The sequence below is a fragment of the Mustela nivalis genome (genome assembly GCF_964662115.1).
Source record: "Mustela nivalis genome assembly, chromosome: 13".
NCBI lineage: Eukaryota > Metazoa > Chordata > Mammalia > Carnivora > Mustelidae > Mustela > Mustela nivalis.
Window position 1 is genome coordinate 44957599 of NC_139032.1, and position 16135 is coordinate 44973733.

Below are 16135 nucleotides of genomic sequence, written 5' to 3' on the forward strand. Positions count from 1 at the left end.
TTAGAACCAAGCCAGGCACAGGAGATACAGGGATGGAAAAGGATGGGCCTCCTTTTCAGGGAACTTTTTATCTAACGGAAAAAGAAACATACAAGCAGGGGTGCCTGGGTGCCGCAGTTGATTGAGTGACTGCCTTCCGCTCTAGGCATGATCCCAGGGTCCTGGGATCAAGCCCCCCCCCAAACCCCCACCCGCATGGAGCCCCTGGACATCAACAGGCTCCCTGCCCAGCGGGGCGTCTGTTTCTCCCTCTGTCCTTTACCCCACTTGTGTGCTCTCTCTTGCTCTCACTCTCTCTCAAATAAGTAAATCTTTTTAAAAAGTCTTTTTAAAAAAAATACACAAGCAGACAAAGTTGTAATGGAGATATTTAAAAGGTTCAATAATATAGCAAAGCCAGAATATAATCTAAGAGTCTGGATGGTTCCCATCAGCCTAAAAACATGCTGAACGTCTCCCAGCTCTAAAAAGTCTCATTCTGACCCATAACCTTCTCCGGCTGCCATTTCTTTGCAGAGCCCCATCCCCTTCCTTATTGGAAAGCTGTAAATAATGGTGCTCAAGATTGTTTGTGTTCTCCTAAAATTCATTGTCTGCCCCCCCCCCCCGCCATGGTCTACTGTCCTTCTAAAATTCATATGTTGAAATCCTAACCCCCAGGGTGGTAATATGGAGAAGTGGGGCCCTTGAGAGGTAAGATTAGTGGTGAGCCCTTACGAATAAGATCGTTTTTTTGTGTGTTTTTTGTTTTTAAGATTGTATTTATTTATTTGAGAGAGAGATTGAGAGAGAGAGAAAATGAACCAGGGACCAGGCTGGCAAGGCAGAGGGAGAGGACCCCCCAGGATCATGACCTGGGCCAAAGGCAGATGCACAACCTACTGAACCACCCAGGAACCCAAGGATCAGTGTTCCTATAAAAGAGTCCCAAAGAAAGCTCCCTTGCCCCTTTGGCCAGCACGGACACAGCAAGAAGAATATGGGGATAGTCTGGTGAGGTTCTGCATCTGCCCCTGCCTTGACCTTGGACCTCCTGGCCTCTAGAACTGTAGGAAAGAAGTCTTTTGTTTCTAAGCCTCTCAGTCTATGGATTTCGCTATGGCCTTTCGAACAGACTAGACAGATAAATCGCTGTGCTCATTATTTCCACTCTCACCTCACAGTCCTTCTTTTGAAAAAATGCTTAAAATTTCAAAAATTGCAAAAAGGAATACACCTTTCTCACCCTGCCTTCCAGTTCCACCTCACACCATCGTTATTCAGTAATATTAGTTTGTTTATACAGAGGGTTTTTGTTTTGTTTTGTTTTGTTTTTGGTACAAATGTATCCCATCTTCCTTTTTAACATAAATGGCAGCATACCTTATAGGACTTGCTGCCCTTTTTGTTTTTCCCGTAACAGTACAGCCCAGAGAACTTTCTCTTTTGACACAGAAAGAGCTTCCTCGAGTTGTCTTTATGGGTCTCTTCCTAGTTGACATTTAAGTTGTTTCCAGTCAATCACTATTGCACAGAAAGCTGCAATTACTTGGGGGACCCTGCCGGGAAGTCATTTCCCGTGTCTGGAAGTTAAAGTGGTAAAAGACTAGAAGTCGATGTGCCTGGTCTAAGGGTACAACATCTCTAATCGTGATAGATCGGGCTGCGTGATAGATCGGACAACCATAGGGTTGTCGCGGGTCACGCTCCAGCTAGCAATCAGGAGAGTACCTGCTCCCGGGAAGGCTTGGCAAGTGTCCGCGCACCTTGCACGTTGCGGGCTGCGGGCGGGAGGCAGGCGGGTGGCGGGGAAACACGACTCTAGGGGTCTCTCGTGGCCCCTCTGCCTGGCTAGGAACTAGAAGCGCGTGCCCTCTCCCAGCTGAGCTCCTAATCCTCCCCCCACCCCCGCCCCAAGACGCATGAAGCGGAGGAGAGGGGGCGTCCCCGCCCAATCCCCTCCGACTTCAGTGTTCCACGCTCCCTGGTCAGAACTTCCTCGACTTCTTTTTCCCAACACTTCCCCTCTTCCCTCCCCTGCTGCCTCCATTTCCCTCAGGGAGGTTCCCTGCTCCCTAACACACCCTAGTGGCAGGAGAGCGGGCAGATCAGGCGGCAGAAGTTTCTAAGAAATAACTTCACCCAAATGTCCAGGGGACAGGACCAGAGCTCCAGCACCAGCCGCCGAGGCTCCGATGTGGACCAGCCAGGAGCCAGCGGCCCCCGAGCCTGCGGACCAGAAGAAAGCAAACGTTTGCCACCTAGCGGAAGAAAAGCGCCACGCTCTCCAGCAAAACCAGCGCCGAGAGGACTCGGAAGGACCGGGCCAAGGGGAAGCTTGATCCTACGTCTCAGGACAGGGCTCCACCTAAAGGAGAGAAATTTATGTATGGACACCAACTATATTTGGCCCGCCAGGTTCTGTTTATGAAAGTGGGGTGCTTCTTTTCTTTTTCTTTTCTGGGTATCCTCCTTTCATCCTATTATCCGTTGAAGGTGGCAAAGGTTACTTCCTGCACCAGAGAAGCTATGGGTCAGCTGGAGTCCTGCTTGGACTGTTGCAAAGGTCCCTCCGGATCCTCTGGTCGGAAGCATAGCCGCTCCGGCCAGGCGGCGCAACTTATCGTTCACAGGCGGCGTGAAGGCGCCCAAGGATTCTTCCGTCTGTGCCGCACATTTTGTACTTTTCCAGGGCAGCCTTCTGTGCGTATGATGTACTAACTCTACCCACTCTTTGGGTTTATCCTTCGGAGACTGGATGACTCCTCCAAGAGGTAAATGTTGTGGTCAAGAGAACTTAGTAGCTGTAGATTAAATTAGGTTTACTATGCCTACTTGCAAGTCTTGCTTCTTCCGGGTATCAATAATGGTTATTATTTTTTTTAAAAGATTTTATTTATTTATTTGACAGACAGAGGTCACAAGTAGGCAGAGAGGCAGGCAGAAGGGAGGGGGGAAGCAGGCTCCGCCCCAAGCAGAGAGCCTAATGCGGGGCTCCATCCCAAGACCCTGAGATCATGACCTGAGAGCAAGGCAGAGGCTTAACCCACTGAGCCACACAGGCGCCCCAATAACTGTTATTTTAATGTAGTTGTAATTTATAAAATTATAATTATAACATAGTTATAATTTATAGCTCTGTTACTATGAATTAATCATCTTTTTATATATTTTTCTATTCCATCTTTTATCATTTTTTTCTATTGGATTATTAAGTGTTTCTGTAAGAAAAATTAGCCCTGCTTTCCCAGGGGGTAGCTTTTCCTTTTTTTCTCCCTCCTTTCCCTTTTTCTTAAGAAGATTTATTGAAATATAATTCACATCCTGCACACTTCATCCATTTAAGGTATGCAATTCAATATTTTAAAAAACAACATATCCCAGAGTTGTGCAGCTATCACCACAATCTAATTGTGAAGTATTTTTCTCACCGCTAAAGGAAACCCCATACCACATAGTGGTCATTTCCCATCTCTATTTTTCCAAACTACCCCACCGCCCCAGCCCTAGGCAACCACTCATCTATTTCTGTCATTATACCTTGGCCAATTCTGACATTTTCTGTAGCTGAAGAAAGCTTTGGTAGCTTTCTTCTTTCACTTTGCATCTCTTCTTTCTCAAACCTGCTCCAGTCTGGATTTTGTGTTCACTTACACTATCGTTTAAAAGGTGGTAAACTAGGGGCGCCTGGGTGGTTCAGTCCCTTAAGTGTCTGACTTTGGCACGGGCCTCTCAGCAGGAACCCTGCTTCTCCCTTCCCTCTATACCCCTCCCCCTGCTCTACCCTCTCCCCTTGTTCCTGCTCTCACTCTCAAGTAAAATCTTAAAAATAAAATAAAATAAATGGTGGTTGACTAGCGCTATCTTACGTGTGTCTGCTTGTCCTCCTACCTCTCTGGCTGTGCCTTCTTGCTGCCCGGCTAGTTCGTCCTCCTTTACCCTCTGAGCTCAGTCCTTGCTCCTCTCTTCTCTCTCCACCCCCCTCTCAGCTGCTTGTCTGGGGAAACCACTAGCTTGCTCTAAAAAATCTGTTCCCCTAGAATTCCGGTTTCAGGAATATGGAGGGGACCTACATTCCGTACTCCTCCTGCTAAATACAACTTAAAACTCTGGACATTGTATACAAAACAAGCATTTGGAAGGCGGAGAGAAGGCGCAGGCTGGCTAGAGACCTCAGGACCCAAGGAATGGTATGGTCGGTTTTACTCTGCACTTTCTTCTTGCTCACACCTCCCAGACTTGGAACTGGAGAAGTCAGCCACTCAAAATCCCAATAGGCATAGACCAAAAATTCCACGACAAGAGCTTGTTTTCTCTCCTCAGAGGACACGACAGGGGCAGTCTAGCAGACCAGAAACATTTAGAGGAAACATTCTACTCCAGCGAAACACCACAGGAAAAACAAACTATGGCCCAAACCCAACCCTAGGCCCAAACCTAGACTTCCACCCATATGAGACGATTCAGAGGTTTTCCAACAATCCTACCAGGGGACTGTTACTCAGTAGGGAGTTGAACTTCTGCCTCAATGGCTAGTCAAGAGCTTCCTTGACCCCCTGTGAAGTCGGTGGAGACTATAGGCAGAACTTGAACTTCCACCCTTACCATTGGTAGAGAAGAGTCTCCTCTCTGGTGTCAGTTGGACAATCTGGCTATCTCTCTCCACCTGGTAGAACCTCCCCTTCCCTTCAGAGGAAGCCAGCAGAAGACAGAGGTTTAGATAAGATTCGTAATTTGTATTATGCATAGCTTTGCAAAGTACAAAAATAATGAGGCTCTGATTTTAAAAAATCACTCATCATACCAAGAATGAGGAAGATCTCAGAGTGAGAAAAAAAAAGTTGTTAAAGCAGAGATAATGGAGAAATTAACATTACCAGTGATTTTTTAAAAGATTTTATTTATTTATTTTTTGTGATCTCTACACCCAATGTGGGGCCCAAACTTACAATTCTGAGATCAAGAGTGACGTGGTGCTCTACCCACTAAGCCAGCCAGACCCTCTCTATCTGAGAATCATTTCAAAACAGCCACAATACAATACTTCAGTGAGCAATTAAGGCTATGTTTGAAATAAATGAAAACATAGAAGGACTTAGCAAGAAAACTAGAAATCTCAGCAAAGTAATACAAGCTATAAAGAACTAAATGGGCAGGGCGCCCGGGTGGCTCAGTGGGTTAAGCCGCTGCCTTTGGCTCAGGTCATGATCTCAGGGTCCTGGGATCGAGTCCCGCATCGGGCTCTCTGCTCAGCAGGGAGCCTGCTTTCTCCTCTCTCTCTCTGCCTGCTCTCTGCCTATTTGTGATCTCTCTCTGTCAAATAAATAAATAAAATCTTAATTTAAAAAAAAAAAAAACTAAATGGGCATCTTAGAACTGAAAAATACAATAACCAAAATAAAAAGCTCACAGGATGGGCTGGCTGGGAGAATGGAGGGGATAAATGAACCAATGAACTAGAAGATAGAACGATAGAAATTACCTAACGTGAACAACAGATGAAATAGATTTTTAATCTATTGAACAGAGCCTAAGGGAACTGAGAACTACAAAAAACCAAACCAAACCAAAACAAATCAGAACAAAGACCCAAAAAAAACAACAGCCCCCCAAACCCTAAATCTAATATTCACGTCACTGGAGACCTGGAAGGAGAAGAGAGAGAAAGCAAGACCGAAGAAGTACTTAAATAATGGCTGGAAAGTTCCCAAATGTGATAAGAAACATAAAACTACAGATTCCAGAAGCTGAGCAAACTCCAAATGGACTGAACCCCAAGAAATTCACATCAAGACACAACATAATTAAGGTTTCAGAGGACTGGGAGGCATGGCACTGACCAGTCCCTGACCTTTCCAGCTTCCTGGTTCCAGAGAGTCTGTGGCCACGGTACCACCTGGCCCACGCCCAGGCTGCTGAGAGCTTGTTTACCGATGGCTCCTGGGGTAAAGGGCTTCTCACGCACAGGCCTGAGAGGATTCCCTCTCAACTGTTTGCCGTTTGCTTTCTCAGGTGAGGGTAACTCCCTGCCATCATGTGCCCTCTGGAATGAAGGGGACAGGTAACAACCACAGGTTCAGCCAGAAATGCTGCTTTAATGGTAGCCATTGCTGAAGTTTTGAGTCCTTTGCCCTCACTCACCAACCACCTTTCTGGTGTTCTCGGCTACACGGGCGCTTGTGGGGACCTCCCTATTTAGTGAAATTCATTACTTCTTTAGCTTTTAAACTTATTACGGAAAATTTTAAAGACATACAAAGTAGAGAGGCTGTTGTGACTACCACGAAGTTTCAACAGTTATCCCCTTAAAGCCAACGTTTCTCCATTTGTACCCTCAAACCAATTCCTCCCCCATTCTTTTTTTTTTTTTTTTTTTTTAAGATTTTACTTACCTGACAGAGAAAGGGAGAGAGAGAGCACAAGCAGGGGGAACTGAAGGCAGACCCTTAATCGACTGAGCCACCCAGGTGCCCCCATTCTTTCTTTTTAAAAAAATTTATTTAAATAATCTCTACACCCAACATGGGGCTTGAACCCACAACCCCAAGATCAAGAGTTGCATGGTCTCCCAACTGAGTCAGCCGGGTGCCCCTTTCCCACATTATTTTAAAGCAAGTCTGAGAGACTATATTTGGTCTGTAAATATTTCAGTACGTATCTCTAAACAATGCCTCCTTTTAAATTTTTTGTTATGGTCAGGCTTATGTTTATTTATTTTTTTTTTAAGATTTTAATTATTTATTTGAGAGAGAGCACAAATACAGCAGGAGTGGGAGAAGTAGGCTCCCCTCTGAGCAAAGAGCCAGATGTGGGACTTGATTCCAGGCCTCTGGGATCCTGACCTGAGCCAAAGGCAGATGCTCAACTTACTGAGCCAACGAGGCGTCCCTATGGTCAGGTTTATTAAGGTATCATTTACATGTGGTAAAATATACCTGTGCATAGTTCTGAGGTTTTATGAATTCAGTTATATAAACATTACAAACAGAATGTAGAACAGTTCTGCCAGCCCCCGCCCCAAATTCTCTCATACCCCTTGCAGTGAACTCCTTCTACTACCCCCAGTAACCACAGATCTGTTTTCTATTCCTTAGTTTTTGCCTTTTCTAGAAGGCCATAAAAGATAGAATCATAAAGTAGCAGCCTTCTAGGGAGCCTGTTCCACATCTTCTATAGGAAATTCCTACATTTCTTCCCCGGATTTTGCTTAAGATGTTAGGTGGTCATGAAGAGTGTCCTTTAACGGAAATCTTACTCATTGTGCCTGCCTGCTGTCCTGTTCTCTGTTCTCCATAGCCTCGCTGCGGAACTCGCATTTTTAACCTTTTTATAAGATCCCCAGGTGACTCAGCTCTTGTGAATTGGTAGTGAGAGCCAGAGTTTTGGTTTAAGTTCCGTTTTTAAACCCTTTAGGGAGGCAACACCGTTCATTATTTCTTAACCGAGCACACCTGCTCCTCTCTTGCCCAGTGGGTCGCTCAAGTCTGGGGCACTGTCACCTTCCTGTCACTCAGGCCTCCGTCACTGCGGCCACGCCCGAGGCTCGGCCTCCTGCCTGCCAGCGCCCCGCCCCCTTTCTCTGGTCTCGCCAGGTCCGGTGTTCGCACATCTTTTTGTCTAATCCTGCGCTGCCCTTGGTCTTTCAACTCAACTTTTCAGTTGCTGAGAGAAGAGACCTTCCGCCGAGGTTCAGCCTGCGCCTTGAACTCAACAAGTCAAGCCTCAAATCACAGTTTTTCCTCCTAGCCTTCCTTTTGGATTTGTAACCTGGCCACCTTCTGAGCGTTCAGGCTAGACTACTTGAAGTGGTCTGTTTCCCGCCTCTTTCATGTCCTACCTCTAATTAAACTATTAATTCCCCTGTATTTGCCAGCCTTCATTAGGTTATAACCGAGTGAAAAACAGTCCCCCAAAATCTCAGCGACCAGACCGCTTTGTTGGCGGACATTCCAAGCTGGGGTGACACAGTTCTCTGCTCCACGTGTCTTCTTCGTTCCAGGACCCAGGGTTGAAGAAGCAATCCAGATCAGGCATATGGCACAGGCCACCCAGGAAAGGCAGAACTCGGGATGGATTTCAAAGCCTCTGGCAACCAGGGAACACAGCCAATGGTCCACATTCTGGTCACAGCCAATGACAAGGTCAAGTCCCAAGTCCCATGACAGTGGGTTAGGAAAGAGTGTTCAAGTATCCGGAATCAATAGCACAATCTATCACAATTCCTTTTTTATATCTGGATTGTATCCCTTCTTTCAATTCCCTTTCCCCTTGCCTTAAACTTCCCTTCTCCTAGTGTAAATACCACCTGCTCTGGGAAAGCCTTTCCTGACACCGTCAGCCAAGGTCAGAGCCACTGCTCTCTGCTATCGTGGTACCTGCACTTCTTTGTGGCATACTTGTAATGATTTATGCAATATTCAGTGCCTCACTTTCCAGACTTCAAGCTCTGTGTGGGCAGAGGCAGCATCTGTTTCGCTCACCACTTTAGCCTTGGCCCCTAGGAAAGTGTCAAAGCACGTAACAAGAACTCTATAATTACATGTAAATGAATGAAAGCATGCTTTAACCAGGGTCCTCTCATCCCTCAGCTGGATTGTGGAAAGACCTCACCAGCTGTTTCTGGTATCTGGGTACTCCTCAGATCACCTATTAGTCTTGTAGCTCGACTTCCCTGTCATTTTTCCAGCTGAAACACAGTATTTGAAGTTTCCTGAATTATTACGCTTCCTCAGACTTTCATCCTTTTGCACATGCTGTTCCTTCTGTAGAATTCCCTTTCTGCACTGCTGTTCCTGGCAAATTCCTATTCATCTTGCACACTTCCGTTCTGAAGCGGTCTCCTCTGCAGGGCCTACATTGGCTCTCAGTGCAGACTCCAGCCCCCTACCCCTTGCTTCCCCATTTAATCCGTACATCTCCATTTTAGCAGTTATTTTGTGGTACTCTGATGGTTTGTGGGCCTCTACTAGACTCAGCTGCAGGAGGCCAAGAAGAATATTTAATATGAGGCCTTGCAAAAAGCAGGTGCTCAAAATTGCTGTATACCCTTGTCCCCTTGCAAGCTAATTCTCACAGAGTAACACCTTCTCTGTTGAGAAGCGCCGTCAAAACCCACGTTAAGGGGTGCCTGGGTGGCTCAGTGGGTTAAAGCCTCTGCCCTTCAGCTCAGGTCGTGGTCTCCGGGTCCTGGGATCGAGCCCAGCATCGGGCTCCCTGCTGAGTGGGGAGCCTGTTTCCCCCTCTCTCTCTGCCTGCCTTTCTGGCTACTTGTGATCTCTGTCTGTCAAATAAATAAATAAAATCTTTAAAAAAAAAAAAAACAACAACCCACGTTAACAAATTCCATGCACTGTGGGCATAGGCCAAAGCCTCAGCCTTCCAATCAGAATTGACTGACTTGTGCTATATATATATACCCAGTCCTAACAAATTGCTTGTGGCTTTCCAGTATAGATTAGAGAAAAGAGAGGGGCCCAGGGCCAAAGGCAGGATGTAGCCTCTGATCATCTGTCCGTGAACTACAGCAAATATGGCCATGTTCCTGACATGGCCACAGTAGTGTGTGGTCCTGGGGAGTCCCTGTTTTCTGCACAATTCTGAGCCTGGAGACTCTGTCTTAGATTAAAACAAAAACGAAAACAAAAAACAAAAAAAAACCTTGCTTTATTTCCTTGTTTCCCTCCTGACTGAAGAGGGCAAGCAGACTCTACCCCCTGGTTTCCTCATGCTTAACCAGGGGAAAGAGAGGACAGTCTCTCTTGGGCTTTGGTCTTCTCCTTCCTTTCACTGGTGGTGGCAGTCTTGGCTTGGATTTGACTGATTTTTTTCAGGCAACCAAAGCTTACTGTCCACAGTGGAGTTTTGCCCTCGTGCACATTGGCTCAAATAGTGGTTCTGCACTTTGAGTGTGGGTTGGAATCTCCTGGAGAGTTTGTTGAGCCTCAGATTGCTGGAATCCACTTCCAGAGTTTGTGAGTCAATAGGTCTGGGGTATGGATCTAGAAATTTGCATTTCTAAGAAGTTTCTAGATGATGCTGAGGCTCTTAGGCTGGGGATGGCCGATTGAGAAACATGGGCCTGAACAGCGAGCCTCAAGCAAGACCATGGTAAGAAACTCTGGCCAGACAGGAAAACGCAGAAGATTTCACCCTTGATCGTGCACTTCGTGCTTCATTGGCATAGGTGCCTGCAATTTTTTCCAAGGAAGACTTTGTGACTTGATATTTTCCACTTGTAGAACGAGTTGAACTGGATATTTATTATCAGATATTTACTTAGACCAAATAAACAGAGTTAAAAACTCTGTAAAAAGAGAAGATGCTGGCATCCTGACTTCCCTCCTCAAGGATCTGTATCATGGACTCATATTGAGATCCAAAGCCACACAAGAAAGTCATTGTCGTAAATCAGGAGTGCCCTATTGTCTGCGGTCACATCCCCCAACCCGCTCTCCCCAAGCTCTCTGCTTACACCTGATTTCAGAGTTTTGTATTCAACTATTAAAGGTAGTTGCCAAGGCCTATTGTTAATATAAATCAATTTCAAAATTAATGACCCAATTATAGGTCCTACTGTTAAATTACTAGATGACATTCATTGAAAAAGTGGCAACAATGGGGAGAGTCGATGACAACATCAAAAAGCTTTAACACACTCCCAAGAAGAGCAACACCGGTGTCTTTGGAGAAACGTCCCTTGTGTCCCTGATGCTGTTCGCCAGTAGCCTCAGGCTTAGCACTGTCTCTCTGTGCAATTGTAATTAGAACCCAGGTGGTTGGTTTTGATCTTAAACTAGGATGGTCATTGCCAGTAAGAATTCCTGAGTAGGAGGAAAACTCATCAGTCTCTAGAAGGACCTGCAGAAGAAAGATTTATATCCAGTGAATTCTACATTTTGAGTGGTGCTAAAAAGTCACAGTGTTTTGCATTGTAACATCCTGAAGTCCAGATACATCTTACAGTGAATGGCATCTTATAATCACGGTTGGCCAACTGGGGGTCAAGACATGTTGTCATTGCCTGAACACGCACAAACTCTGTGGTTAATCCTGGTGGAATGACTTGGCAGCTGTAATCTCCATGTTTCTGTCAACAGATCCCCTAAGGATTGTCTAGAAAGGAAACATGATGCCTATTGTCTGAACACTTTTCCTTGTAACCTCCAGGTAAGATCAAGAATGTGCTAGTATCACAATATGTACCCTAGGTTTGGAAGCATTTAGGAGTGAAGTGTAGTTAAGAAATACTGCATCACCAGTGTCTGGTAATTAACAATACGGGGACAGCAATGACTCAGTTGAAAAACGACTAAGTAAAAGAATAGAGATTCTGAGTGTGAAGAAATTAGAAGTCTTTAATAAGTTTGTTGTGTTCCCTTTTTATGTACACACAAGAGTGATAGAAATGTCTAAGTCTAAAAGCTCTCATTCAATAAATATTTAAAAGTCGAAAAGATTAAAAACCTTACAGGGAGTTTAACTGAGTATATCTTTTTTTCTAATAGCAGTTCTCAATCTTTTTGATCTGAGGACTCCTTTTATACTGAAGTTTGAGGATCCTAAGATTCTTTCATGTAGTAATATCAATCAGTATTTATCATATTCAAAAAAATTTTTGAAAGAGAGTGTGCACATGTTCTTGTGGGGGGAAGGGGCAGAGGGCGAGAGAAAGAAGTCTTAAGCAGGTTCCATACCCTGCACTGAGCCCCACTTAGGGCTTGATCTCACCACTCTGAGATCATGACCTGAGTCCAAACCAGGGGTTAGATGCTTAATGGACTGAGCCACCCAGGCACCCCTCATATTCAATATTCATTTTTTTAATTTTAATTTTTTAAAAGATTTTATTTATTTGGGACAAAGCGAGAGAGAGAGAGAGAGAGAGAGAGAGGGAGGGAGGGAGAGGTGGGGAGAGGCAGAAGGAGAAGCAGAGCTCCCAATGAGCAGGGAGCCCAATATGGGGCTTGATCCCAGGACTATGAGATCAGGACCTGAGCTGAAGGCAGATGCTTAACCAGTTGAGGCAACTGGGCGTCATATTCAACATTTAAAGAAACTTTATTTTATTTTATTTTATTTTTTTAAAGATTTCTATTTATTTGACAGATATACCACAAGTAGGCAGAGAGGCAGGCAGAAAGAGAGAGGAGGAGGAGGCAGGCTCCTTGCTGAACAGAGAGCCCGATATGAGGCTCCAACCCAGGACCCTCGGATCATGACCTGAGCCGAAGGCAGAGGCTTTAACCACTGAGCCACCCAGGCACTCCTAAAGAAACTTTTAATACCAAAGAATACGCAAGCACAGATTTCATAAGCCGTCAGAGATAATGACATCATTCAGCCTCTGAAAAGCTCCGATGTGCACTGGGGAGAGAATGAGATCCAGAGGGGCAGATTTGTGCTGGCATATCCACAGGAAGAGAGTTTCTACCTTGTGGATATTTATTTATTTGACAGAGATCACATAGGCAGAGGGAGAGGGAGAAGCAGACTCATTACGGAGGAGGGAGCCCGATGCAAGGCTCGATTCCAGAACCCTGAGATCATGACCTGAGCTGAAGGCAGAGAGGCTTAACCTACTGAGCCACCCAGGCAACAGATTTATTTCCACTTACGTGCTGGAAGGAGTACAATGTGGAAAACTGGTGTTGGACCATTGGGAGCGCTGTGAGGCATGGAGAAATGAGCTAATTAAATGTCCTCTGTGGCCATGAGGAATATTCCCCCCAACCCCCAGCTCACACCTGGTGTCCTACAGGCCTGAGTCATTCCAACCTTAAGAGAAGGTACCCGTGAACCTGGGTTCCAGCTCAGTGGAACTGGCTTTCTAGGAGGAAAACAGAGTTGGGACAGAGGAATGAAGGAGTGTGATTTGCCCCCTGGGGAAGAAAGCTGGATTTTTCTGGAGACCAACGGAGGAGTTGGGTCTTACAGTTTCTGGAGCTCTGGGGAGGCCTGCGAATGCCTGTGTGGATATCTGCTGATGGACACTGGAGGCCAGCCAGGGTTTGCCTGGACTGTCCGGTGGAGAGACGGCAGTCCCTGGGGAGTTCAGATGAGGCTTTAGAGACTACAGCAGCAAAGTAGTTACCAGCCAGTCTGAGAGCATCCTGCATGAGTTTGATTTCTAGCTCTGCCTTACTGGCTGGAATGTCATTGTCACTAGAGCCCACTTTGCAGGATCCCCCTGAGAATAGTAAGTAAGGCACACATGGAAGTTCCTCAAACAGTGCCTGGTGTATCATCAATGCTATACATACACCATCATCTCTTGCACTTTGGATGCCCTGGAGAGGTCATACCTGCCACACCGGGTCCTCCGAGAGTTGCTATGGCTAAAGTTTCACCCTGTGTTTAATTGAAGACCAGATTAAAGACCTAAGGCTGGAGTCCAGGGCACCAAGAGCATCCTGGAAATTGCAGAAGTGCTCTACTGAACTGTGGGTGGCAGAGGCTGCGGTGGGGAAGGTCATTGAGCCGGCCACTCCACCCTGTAAGGTCTTCTTGCTCTAGCCCATGGCACTGGGTCCTGCTCAGCAAACCCTCACTGACTTCAGGGAGACTGAAGGCTTTTCTTTCTTGAGTGTGAGCACCAGCGTCCCACGCAGGGCACAGCCAGATCAGTGCCGAACTCCTTGAGAGTCCACCGGGGCCTGGATCCTTCAGTGGGTGGTGGGGAGTGGTGGCGCCTGTGTGTCTGAGCCGGGGAGGTGGGCGTGGGCAGGCATGGGCAGGCACCGGGCCGACCGTCAGGGCTTCTGCCACCTGCCATAGCACGGATATCTGGACTTGCCCCGACCTCCGTCCGCGCTTCCGGACTGCCCCTCCTCCCACACGCATCCCGCCCCCAGGGTGGGCGTGGCCTGCTCGTACCCTCGCCTTCTCCTCCAGGGGGCGGAGCTGGGGGAGGGGTCCACGAGTGAGTCACGTCCAACAGGCGGAGCTGAGCACTAGGGGGCCGGCTGGGGAGGCGCCACATCCGGCGGCTGACTCGTTGTGTATAAAACCGAGGCCGCAGTAGTCGGCTTCCAGCAGCAGCCCTGGGCTCTTTTCGGCTAGGGGAGCAGCTGCTCCAATGCCCCACAGCGGCCATGAGCATCCCGCACTGGTGGGACCAGCTGCGGGCCGGCAGCTCGGAGGTGGATTGGTGCGAGGACAACTACACCATCGTGCCTGCCATCGCCGAGTTCTACAACACGGTGCGGGAGCGGGAGCGGGAGCGGGGATGGCAGGCGGACTGGAGGGAGGGGACCATTTCTAATCGTGGTTGCGCCGGGAACCTGGACGTGGGTCCCTGCGTGTATTTGGGGTATGCTCTCTCCAGGGCCAGGGTCGATCCGTGCGCCCCCCTCTCTGCGCTCATTCCAGCTCTCCATCTGTCTGTCCTCTTCTGTCCCTATCCCGACATCTGGGCTTATTCACCCCTTGTCATTTCCTTCTGATGGCTCTATTGTCTTGTTTGACCGGCACCTGTCCCGAAGCCAGTGGTCCGCGCCAGCCCCTCACCTAGTGGGTGACTCAGGGACTGGCGAACCCGCCGGGACAATTCCCTTCCTCCCCTAGGATCTCTGTGGCGTGACGCACTTGGGTCGCATTGTGCGGTTTCTCCCTGAATACCTGCTCTACGAGTGGGGGGGGGGGAGGGGAGTTCCCGGGCAGGTTTCAGGGGCAGGGCCCACTGCCACCGCTGATTGGCCCCGCCCCGCTAACACACCAATAATAGGTCGAATTACTTTGGGCCAGAATCATGGTGTTACTAGTTCCCATGCCTTTAGTTTCCAGGCTCAGTCCAGCTCCCAAGTCAACTCCCCCAGGCGTATGCCCTCTCTAGCGATTAAGCCTGGGGAGTGAGAGGGAAGTTTGGGAGTGACTGTGTGCGTGTTTTGTGGGGCTTACCTTGGTCCCACAACAGGCAGGCTGAAACTTCCCCACCGCAGTAGTAGTGGGTGTTGCTGTTAGTATTTATGGGAGGGAAAGCTTGATGCTGGAAGGAAATGCCTCTTCTTTTCGCTGTGCGGTGGCTCAGGATTCTCAGACCAAATGGAAGACTCTGCATGGTCATTTCTGCGGCTGCCCAAACACACAAAAAACCAGGAGCTCCTGGTTTACAAGTCTCTGTGAATTTGAGGTTGTTCGTTAGGGTTTTCTCCTTGGATTTGCTGGAGAGAATGTACTTGGCATGAGTCAGTCTGGAGGGATCTCTAATGAGCTGGTCACAGCCCTTTCATTCATTGATGATGAAGCTGAACTCTAGAGAAGGGAGCAGTCATCCTCACGTTTCTGGCGCAGTCCAAAAGCCTGCACTCTCCCTCCTTCCTCTCTCACAAATACTCCTGCTTCTTAATTATGACCAGGTTAGTTCTTCAAGAAAACCTACCCTTTCCTGTCCATCGATCCTGTGAAAGACTAGTGGAGGTGGCTACAGGTCACCTGTTGAACCCCTTCCTTCAGAGAGTACCCTCAGGGGCACACAGTACTGGAGCTGGCTGGGTACTTTGAGTACCCGGTGCTCTTCAGTGTCTGTGGGTGATTAGCCTGGCTGGTCCTCCTGACAGGCCTTGTTCTTTGCAATACTCCTAAACCACCAAATTTGCTTTAGCCCATTAGAGAGCTTTAAATCTCAGAGAAGTGTTTGGTCTCCTGACTTTGTTGAGTCTGGGTCCAAAAGAGCTTAGCAAAAACTGTTTCCTTCTCTCTGTTTCCTTGCCCTACTTATCTTCTGAAGCTTATCACAGGACAAACGTGTGCTTTTCTCTCTCTTGTACTGAGGAAGACAGTGAGCTATTACTTGGTGATAAATAGCTTATTAAATCCTCATTGGAAGGCAGCAGGTCTAATTATCCATTTTAGAATAATCATTACTAATTTTGAGGAAAAGTTTTGGGAACCAAAGATAAAAATCAGGGGATGGCTGGGAGAAGGATCTAGAACCTTCTTAATGGGTCTTGGGGGTAGCACATCACTACTACAACTTACGTCACTACTGGCTACCATTAATTGTTTGCTGGGTGTTCAAGCTCTGCTGTGTAGTGCACAATCACCCCGTGTAGTGGGCACTCATCATTAGATCCACTTGAAAGGAAGAAACCAGGGTCTAGAGAGATGACACAATTTGCCAAGGTCAAGAAAATGGCAGAATTAAGAGTTAGACCTTAGC

At 47.3% G+C, this 16135-nt stretch overlaps 1 protein-coding gene and 1 long non-coding RNA gene across 3 annotated transcripts in view; one reads left to right on the forward strand and one right to left on the reverse strand.

Moving 5' to 3' along the window:
* LOC309846456 overlaps positions 1-16135 on the reverse strand; it is a 644888-nt gene that overhangs the window by 227288 nt on the left and 401465 nt on the right. The gene's annotated exons all lie outside the window — the stretch shown is intronic.
* ACER2 (alkaline ceramidase 2) overlaps positions 13905-16135 on the forward strand; it is a 32859-nt gene continuing 30628 nt past the window's right edge. The window contains exon 1 of one of the 2 annotated variants that reach the window (XM_082695363.1): positions 13905-14177. In XM_082695363.1, coding sequence (XP_082551489.1) covers positions 14070-14177 — 108 coding nt within the window. In that variant the 5' untranslated portion in view covers positions 13905-14069. The remainder of the gene's footprint in view (positions 14178-16135) is intronic. The other variant, XM_082695364.1, reaches the window with a different exon arrangement.